We start from the raw sequence: 9,036 nt of genomic DNA, 5'->3' as shown, positions 1-9,036 counted from the left end.
AAGGGATCCCAGAGAGGGCGCTCATGGCATTGCAGAGAGCCAAATGAAGACATTCTAACAGCAAAGCTACCTTTTCTCAGGGCTCCTGGGGCCTCATTCATATATAATCATCTACTAAATCAGTGTTTCTCGACCTTGGTAGCTTGAAGATGGATGGACTTCAACTCCCAGAATCCCCCAGCCAGCGTTGCTGGCTGGGGGATTCTGGGAGTTGAAGTCCACCCATCTTCAAGCTACCAAGGTCGAGAAACACTGTACTAAATCATTTCTATATATGTTCTTTAATTTCTGTATACCAACAGCAGATACTGTAATAAAGCCGAAAAATTATCACCAATCATCACCCGAGCATTTTGTTCAGGTTTTTCCCCAACAGATGTGTCAGACTTCCCAAGATTTTGTGCCCCACCGGTTAGAAACCATGTGTCAGACTTCCCAATATACATCAGGCCAGAACCTAACTGGAACAAGGGAGCCGGGTTAGTTACCGTGGCTGGATTTAGACACTAACTTAGCTTACAAGCGCGTCTGCAACACCTGTTGAATAATCAGGCTCGAGAAGAACTCCGATCCCTTCCTTTAAAAAGCAAGACTCGACCAATTCAGCCCCAAAGCATCTGCGGGATCGCGGGACAGACGGACAACCCCCTCGCGGGGATCCGCTGGTCCTGCCGCCCAGGAAATGGGCGCCCACCCCGCGTGTCCGCAATTCCCACCGGAGAGGGGAAAAAACTCGCGAGGGCTAGCACGGAAGACCGTTATGGCCACACCGGGGGGAGATGGGAGAAGGAAGATACGGAGAGGATTAAACGCTTTGCGGGTTTCCCCGCAGGAAGACGGTTCGGCGGGCGGTTCCCGTTTTCGGACGACCACGGCACGTGCTTGCGGGATCGCCCTTTTGCAAGCGATCGGGGGTGGTTCTCTTTAGGGAATCGAGGCGGCGATTTCGCTCCGCGGTGCTCCTTCTCTGGAAGCAAATGCTGACCCAGCATTGCAAAGGCTTGTCGATCAGAAAGGTCAACAGTTGGGCGGTTTGAATCCCTAGGACAAGTCTCCTGCGTGAGGAGGGGGTTGGACTAGATGACCTCCAAGGTCCCTTCCAACTCTTGTTACTGTTACTTAACTCGGAGGAGAAGGAGGAGAGCAGGACCCACTCCTTCCATTCCCCCCCCCCCAAAAAAAAACGCGTCAGGAAAAGTCGCATCTTCGTCCCGATGATCGCGCTACTCATATTTCGGGACAATCCCTTTCCAGGGGTGAAATCCAGCAGGTTCTGACGAACCGGTAGTGGAAATTTTGCGCAGTTCGGAGAATCGGTAGCAGAAATTTTGAGTAGTTTGGAGAACTGGCAAATACCACCTCTGGCTGGCTCCAGAGTAGGGAGGGAATGGGGATTTTGCATATCCTTCCCTTGGAGTTGGGTGGGAATGGAGATTTTGCAGTATCCTTCCCCTGCCACGCCCACCAAGCCACGCCCACAGAACCGGTAGTTTAAAAAAATTGGATTTCACCACTGCCCTGCTCCCTCCGGAAGCTCCCGAAATAAGGGTGCCGCTCACAGGAGGACGGTGTCTCCCAGGAGACTTTGAGCGGATGAAGGTTTTTGGGGTGGAGGGCCCCGATTCCTTGGACTTTTTAGTTTTCATAGAACACTTGCAAAGCGTTTTGGTGCGTCCGGACGGGAAGGCAGCCCAGCCCCTTTAAAAGCAAGGCGGGGATTATGGGAGTGAATAATCCCCCAAACGCCAGTTGGAAAGCGGCCGAGGTGAGAAAAGCTACAAGCGCTCCACGTGTTTTAAGATCGGGGAAGTTCATTGAACCGCGCGGGCTTCCTTCCGAAGGCAAACCGTGGAATGGACACACGTGTGAACTCAAATCGCTCAGATAGGAATGGTTTAAGACAGGGGTCTCCAACCTTGACAACTTGAAGCCTTGGCGGACTTCAACTCCCAGAATTCCCCAGCCAGCTTTGCTGGCTGGGGAATTCTGGGAGTTGAAGTCCGTCAAGGCTTCAAGTTGCCAAGGTTGGAGACCCCCTGATTTAAGACACGCATGGTAGACGTGGCGGAGTGGGGGACTTTCACTCTCACTTTCCCGACCCGACCCACAGACCGGTTCTTCTCCCCGCTCCGTCCGAAGGTTTATATACGTGGCCGGACCTTCAGGCGTGGCTTCCCCCACCGACCCACCCACGCACGCAACCTTTTGTCGAGAGCCCGCTCAGACGAAGCCTCGCCGGTGGGTTTTGTTTGCGGGCAGCACCTGCTTGAGAAAGAGGCTCGCAGCCGGGACCCCTCCCCGCCTTGGTCGGATTGGCTGCCAAGTGACACGGGGAGGAGGAGGAGGGGAGGCGGATCGGCCTCGCCCACCTGCCGCCCGGCCCATATTAAGCTCGTGGCTGAGCCGCTTCCAATTGCTTACATCGCATCGGGCTGGCGAGCGACGGAGGGGAGGATCCGGCTTTATTGGAGAAAAGGCGAAAAGGCGGCGAGCGGCGCGAACTGCAGTGGGGTCTTTTCCGCAGTTCGCCTTCGCCTCGGAGCCGCAAAGATGCCCCGTTCCTTCCTCGTCAAGAAACACTTTTCGGCCAGCAAGAAGCCCAATTACAGCGAATTGGAAAGCCAGACGGGTAAGCGCTGCGCCCGGGAAAAGAGTGGGCGGGCGGCGCTGCTATGTGGGCTGCGGCAGTGCCTAGGGGGCGAATTGGGAGAGAGGACTGGCTAACTTAAACGGCCCGTCGGGGACTGCCTTGGGTGGGTGGGTGGGTGGGTGGATGGATGCCGGATTCAGCGCAACGGGCTCGGGCTGAAAGTTCCCCGCTAATAACTTGGGAGGAGAAACATGTGGGACCGTCCCCTTGCGGAGGACGCGGAGCGCGGCGGCTACTTAACCTAGCAATTAGGGAAGAGGTAATCCGGGTTTTTAGGTTAGTTAGGTGCCATCCAGTCGGGCTCGGGCTCGGGAGACAAGCTCCCACAAGTAGTAAATGAGGGACTAAAACCCCTTTGAACTCGAAGAGCTCTGCAACGGAATGCTTTTGCTATATAAACCAGCTGCTTTTGACTTGGAAATGCAAAAAACTCCCAAGTCCCATCAGCCTTTTTGCCACGGATTCTTTATAAACCCGGCCTGAATCCAGGGAAAAGCTTTCCGGTCCTTCCAAGAAGTGATGGTGGGTGTTGTAGCTTTTGGCTATTTTGACCTTCCCTCTGTGGCTAATTTCAATCCCAAAGGATGTTTTTAAGATTTTGTTCATCAGATTTCTGGCCCTTTGCATATGCCCAGATAACTTATTCAAGGGCTCCCTGAGCATGTCAAACGTGGATGGATCTCAAAAGAAGGTAGGGAGGGTTGTGTCCAGTTCTGCAGGATTTTTTTCTCTAATAGCTTGCCTTTGGTCTCTTTTTTTTTTTGCAGTGATCGTCTCTCCATTTTTGTACGACAAATATCCCTTGTCTGTCATCCCTCAACCAGATCTCTTGAGTGCTGGTTCTTACTATCCTCCGCTAGTCTGGGACACAGGGCTGTTCTCTAACTTCTTCAACTCGGAATCGGAGTACAAGAAAAGTGCAGCTTCTCCACCCAGCCCCGATGCCAAACCCCTGGACCTGACCTCCTTGTCGAGTGAAGAGGAAGATGGCAAGACCAGCTCTGACCCGCCCAGCCCAGCCTCCTCTGCCACCGAAGCCGAGAAATTCCACTGCAGCCAGTGCAGCAAATCCTACTCAACTTTTGCTGGCCTTTCCAAGCACAGACAGTTGCATTGTGATTCCCAGACCAGGAAATCTTTCAGCTGCAAATATTGCGAAAAGGAATATGTGAGCTTGGGGGCTCTCAAGATGCACATCCGAAGCCATACCTTGCCCTGTGTGTGTAAGATCTGCGGCAAAGCATTCTCAAGGCCATGGCTCCTGCAGGGCCACATCAGAACGCACACTGGTAAAGCTGAATTCTTCTGTTTGTGTCTCTGGTCCTTGTTATCTTCCTCTCTTATCTTTTCTCTAGCCCCAGTCCTCCCTACCTTGCTTGTAACCTGATTCACGTCAACACTGCCTGTTAGCTTATCAGAGGAGATAAGGGTCTCCAAAGGGTGTTTCTCTGGAAAGAAACATTGCTGTCTTAATTAAGACCTTTTAAAAACAGATTTGCCCCAAATCCACCTTTTTGGGGCTTAATACTTGCAACCTCTTGATTTAATTGATTTTGGACTCCCTTTTTGTATTGACTGGTTATGTTTACACAGCACAGAGAGCCCCAAACCTGGCCAACCCCATTATAGCAGTGTGTAACAAAATTCAATTAATTTAAAGTTTAATATGTGGCTTAAGTCCACATAACCATGGATAAAAGGTATCCTACAAACCTAGGATATCTTTGTAAGCAAATCTAGGTTTAGGTTTATACGTCAATGGCATTTTTCTTCGTACCTATATTACCTGGTTTTTAGCCCATTTTTCAGGCCATGTGATGATGGTCCTAGATGTTCTGCAAGCGTAAAAAATTGGGTTGATTCAGTCCGTATTCCTGTACATAGTGCCATTCTAAAGCAGCTACCTAGTTACTATTCCGACCATTGTTTTGTTAGTTTACATAAGTTTTGGAGCGGTCCTGGGGAAGTGATTCCACAGCCACATCATCATGCCTATTTCGTTTGGACACAGACGCCCTGAAGCCAGCTCAGCAGGCGCTCCATCGTGTGAATCAGCCTTGAGTCATTCCAAGCACACACATACACAATGTGGGGGGTGGGGGGGTTATTGTATTGAAAGGGCTTGTGAGCATTGCAGTCTAATACAAGGCAGCCAGTGGCCAAACCCTCCTCTCTATTTCCCTTGCTTGTTATTTGCATTTCAACAATCTCCAAGATATTTCCTATTTTCTCCCTCCCCTCCCTCTTCTCTCTTGTCTAACCTAAGTATATAAAAGGTGCTAAACAGGGGCCATACATTTGCTGGAGGGGTGGGGGGTGGGGGAACGGCCTACTTCCTCATTTTTCCTATATGGAAGGCCCCTGAAAGCTCCCTCTGATATCTGATGCCTTCCCCGGTTGCAAGCAGGATAAGCTGGCTTCTGGGCACACAAAAAAAGAGTGTGGTGTTGGGAGATGCTTCATTCCAGCATTGTTTGCCTAATGGGACCGTGGAAATGGTGGGGAAGGGCTCTTGGAAACCCGGGAGCAGCCTTGGCAGGTGCTCTTAGGGAGCTGGGTTTGCTCTTCCCTTCCTGCACCTGTTACTGTAACGCCCCAGGCTGAACACCAGATTCCACAGCTGCGGCTTTTTGAGTGTTTAATCCAAGGAGTATCACATTTACAATGCTTTTCCCCCCAAGCAGCTTTTGTGTTGGGTGGGTGGAGGGGGCAGGATCCTTTAATTGTTACTTAGTGCTGATTTCACACCCTTTTTAAAAGTCCTAAAGATGACTGCCTGAAGGAAGCCAGAAAGACTTTTAATTGTGCTTTCCAAATCGAGCAGCCTGTTAAGTGAGCTCCAGAAGAATTTTCCTGCCAGGAATTCAACCCTGCTTTAGTTGGTTGAGGCTTGAAGGAGGGAGGGGGAGAGCGGAAGAAAACCTGGGAAGGATATAGTTATACAATTAAATGTTTCAGCTTTTGCTGCACTAAGTTGGCAGAAGAGGGCATTTTGTACCATGCTATGAGCTCTTTATTATATGTAGACCAGTGCAATACATGTATTATTATCTCTGGTATCCAAGAATGTTATTCTCCAGATAAATATGCCTAGGATCTTGGACGCTCACGTTGAACCAAGCTCCATTAGAATAAAAGTAAAAGCTTCCTGATTCCAGGTGGATTTTTGTTGGTAACTTGGACATATTATTGTGGCAAGAATTGGGGAAGGGACCACAACCTAGCATAGGAATTACTTGGTGGTCTCCCATCCAAGAACAGACTACTTTCCTTGGCTTTTTAAGGACACCCTTGATAAGCACAATCCAACCTCAAAATTCAGGCCCTGCTCTTTGACCCTTTGAAATAGGGAACCTAAGAAGACTTGGTTTTTAACCCTTTATTTCGGAATCCAGCATCTGCCTGATTTAAATCTGGCCTATTGTCTTGAATACAAAACCATTTACGGTATATATTGGGTGATTCAAGCAAAATTTATTTCCAAACTCTGAATTATGCTCTAGAGATTTGCTTAAACCTGGGATGAATCTTGGATTTCCATGATTCTTGACGAATGTATCTTGTCTTTTTATGTACACTGAGAGCATATGCACCAAGTCAAATTCCTTGTGTGTCCAATCAAACTTGGCCAATAAAAATTCTATTCTATAAACACTTCTCTTTTACCTAATAGTAGTGAAAGATTGGAAAAGTGATATAAACGGTGACTTATTTTTTTTTTTACTTCTGTCACATGTTTTGTCAAGATTCAGGCTGATGATCCTTTTTTCTCCTTTTATCTTTCTAGGGGAAAAGCCATTTTCCTGCACACACTGTAGCCGGGCCTTTGCTGACCGCTCCAATCTCCGTGCTCACCTGCAGACCCATTCAGATGTTAAGAAGTATCAGTGTAAAACTTGCTCCCGGACTTTCTCTCGCATGTCACTTCTCCACAAACATGAAGAAACAGGCTGCATTGGAACCCGTTGAATCCCATGGACTCCTCCGTGCAAAGCCATATATTGTAACTAGTGTCCCTAGGAAAATAGTTCTGAGCTGCCACAAACAGCTTATATTGAAATCTGGTTGTTTCCAGCTGCTTCAGGCCTTAAAGCATCATACACAATGCTTCTTTCACTCTTTGTCTTCAAGAGAATTTTTCAAACCTGATTTGCCTTTGTATTCCATTCCCTGGCCCTCGTGGTGGCAAAATGCTTCTTGATTCAAGCCCATGCATGATCATTGCTTCATCAGAAATGATGGGTTGCCAAACAACATGGGATGATATTTTAAAACAAGGTTCTAAAACCTGGTGCTATCCAAATGGGTTGGATATATGTCCCCAGAATTTTTAGAAATACGGAATTTTTTATCAGGGAATTCAGTATGTTAGAGCCCACACTCTGCAGGGTACCAATACGGGAACAGCTTCTCCAAAAACTGACATGTAGCTAAAAACATCTTGTTGAGCTGCTCAACTGGGATCAGATACATCCTTCGGAACTTGTAGGCAGATTATAAGGATAACGATTACCTCTTTTTCCTGCCCCCTGCATCTGGTACTCAAAAAGTTTACTGCCACTAATCATGCCTGCTTTCATATCTAACACCCGCTGAGTCCTCTCCCCTCAGAATTGTTTCCAGCTTCTTCAAAGCCATCTGAGTTAATAGCATTCACTAACATTTTACAAATGGGAAAAATATTCCGAATCTCGTGCCTACCTTGCCTGAAAGACCAGTCTTTCGTTTTGATCCTTTAAAAAAAGATGACTAGAATAATAGATTCACAGTAATTCATGACCCTGAATTGATATGCCTCTAAACAAAGGGCAGAAAGCCAAGTGTTAACGCCTCCCCACCATCTCAAACTCTCCTTAGTGCAGCTATGCAGGGATACAGTATTTCATTAGTTCTGGGTCAGCAGAGGGATAATTCGCAATGCTTCAAAGACTTATGTCTGCAGAAGGCACTGGGTAGCCATTCAAAGCAAGGCTCCTGTTTACAAGAGCAGCTATGCACTCAAGCACCTGTTAATATGACTTCTTTTAACAACTGCTTTTTTTCAAAAGAACTGTGACTAATAGCAGGCACTTGTCAGGCGGTTCAATAGCCGCCTGGGCAGGGAAGGCTGCCCCATTGACAGGTGTGTGCCAAAAGAGCTACTTAAGGTTATTGACAGGTGCCTCCTGAATGCATTTCTATTGTACATTGTTTCCACATCAACAACAACAAAAAACAAAAGGGTATGTTTACATTTCAAAGGTACACTGGTATTTATATATTTTTGTGCCACAATTTTATACTGAATTAAAAAAAAATACTTTTTATATATAATTATATACAATTTATTGATATTCAATAAAAAGGGTAATTTATAATTTGGTTTTTGTGCACTTTCTTGGCCGTACTTCTGTTTAGTCATTTGCCATGATTCAGGAATTGGCAGGTGTGAGTAAGACTCTACAAGTGATTTGCAACTGACAGATCAAATGCTTCGATTGGAATGCTAGGAACTTATTCCAGAATATTGGGCAGTGTGAATTCAAACTCACTTTTGCCTCTGATCCCAGCCACTACACTGCTTCCCAGTGACTGCCTGTGAAGGAATGTGCTGCTTGATCAAGAAAGATTGCCCAAATTTTGTGAGATAACAATTGCACTTAACATGTAATATAAATCATAGGAAGCAGATTTGTAGCAAGGCATATTGTTGACCTATGTTCTATGTTTCCTGATTAGCTGCATCTCCCTAGGGTTTCAGACAGGAATTTTTGCCAGCCCTATATGGAAGTGGTTAGGCGTGAACTTGTAACTTTACCTATCAAGATTTATAATCAACTTGAGTGGGGGTGGGGTGCACTTTAGATGTTTCTTTCAAAAATCTCAACTCCTTTCCCCCTGAATCTTTAGCCCTATACTCTTGTTTTTGGTTTTACATTTTACATTTTCCGGAACACCAGAGGCACTGGGCTTGATCTAATACCCAGCGTCAAATGCAAACAGTTACTTGCATTACTTGCTTATTACTCATGTTTCCTGGAAGAACCAACCACTTATAGCCTCAGAGTCGCTGCAACACCTAAATCTTAAGTAAGACAAATTGTTGACAAGGAAACTCTTCCTTACCCAGTCAGGTCTCAATAATATATTCCAGATCTGCCTCCCCACACATACACCAGCTAGATCAGGGATCTGCAACCTTAAACACTCAAAGAGCCATTTAGACCCATTTGCCACAGAAAAGAAAACACCGGGAGCCACAAAACCCTTCCCATGCCTGACTATTTCTTGAGCGGCCACAAAACTAGCATATGTAGTTGAATTAAACGTTCTGTTTTCTTCTGAAACTTTTCTTGGATTTATCCAGGGTTGGCCTACCAGGGGTTGAAAAGCTCAATAAATCATGT

General features: G+C 46.8%; 1 protein-coding gene across 1 annotated transcript; it reads left to right on the top strand.

The window, feature by feature from the left end:
- The first annotated feature begins 2,212 nt into the window (after nucleotides 1–2,212).
- Nucleotides 2,213–8,007, top strand: SNAI1 (snail family transcriptional repressor 1). The gene is made up of 3 exons (XM_034413799.3): nucleotides 2,213–2,629; nucleotides 3,418–3,939; nucleotides 6,438–8,007. Exons 1-3 carry the CDS (start codon nucleotides 2,551–2,553, stop codon nucleotides 6,617–6,619), a joined length of 783 nt encoding a protein of 260 aa, XP_034269690.1. The 5' UTR covers nucleotides 2,213–2,550; the 3' UTR covers nucleotides 6,620–8,007.
- Nucleotides 8,008–9,036: the final 1,029 nt, after the last annotated feature.

This window comes from Pantherophis guttatus, chromosome 3 (genome assembly GCF_059756535.1).
Source record: "Pantherophis guttatus breed Tessera chromosome 3, ASM5975653v1, whole genome shotgun sequence".
Classification (NCBI taxonomy): domain Eukaryota; kingdom Metazoa; phylum Chordata; class Lepidosauria; order Squamata; family Colubridae; genus Pantherophis; species Pantherophis guttatus.
Note: the sequence above shows the minus strand (reverse complement) of the source record. Positions and strands in the feature narration are given on the sequence as shown.

Excerpts from the sequence above, each read along its gene's own strand:
- SNAI1 (XM_034413799.3), top strand. The coding sequence starts at position 2,551 with ATGCCCCGTTCCTTCCTCGTCAAGAAACACTTTTCGGCCAGCAAGAAG. Across the intron at positions 2,630-3,417 it reads CGAATTGGAAAGCCAGACGG|TGATCGTCTCTCCATTTTTG; the intron begins GTAAGCGCTGCG and ends TTTTTTTTGCAG. Across the intron at positions 3,940-6,437 it reads CCACATCAGAACGCACACTG|GGGAAAAGCCATTTTCCTGC; the intron begins GTAAAGCTGAAT and ends TTATCTTTCTAG.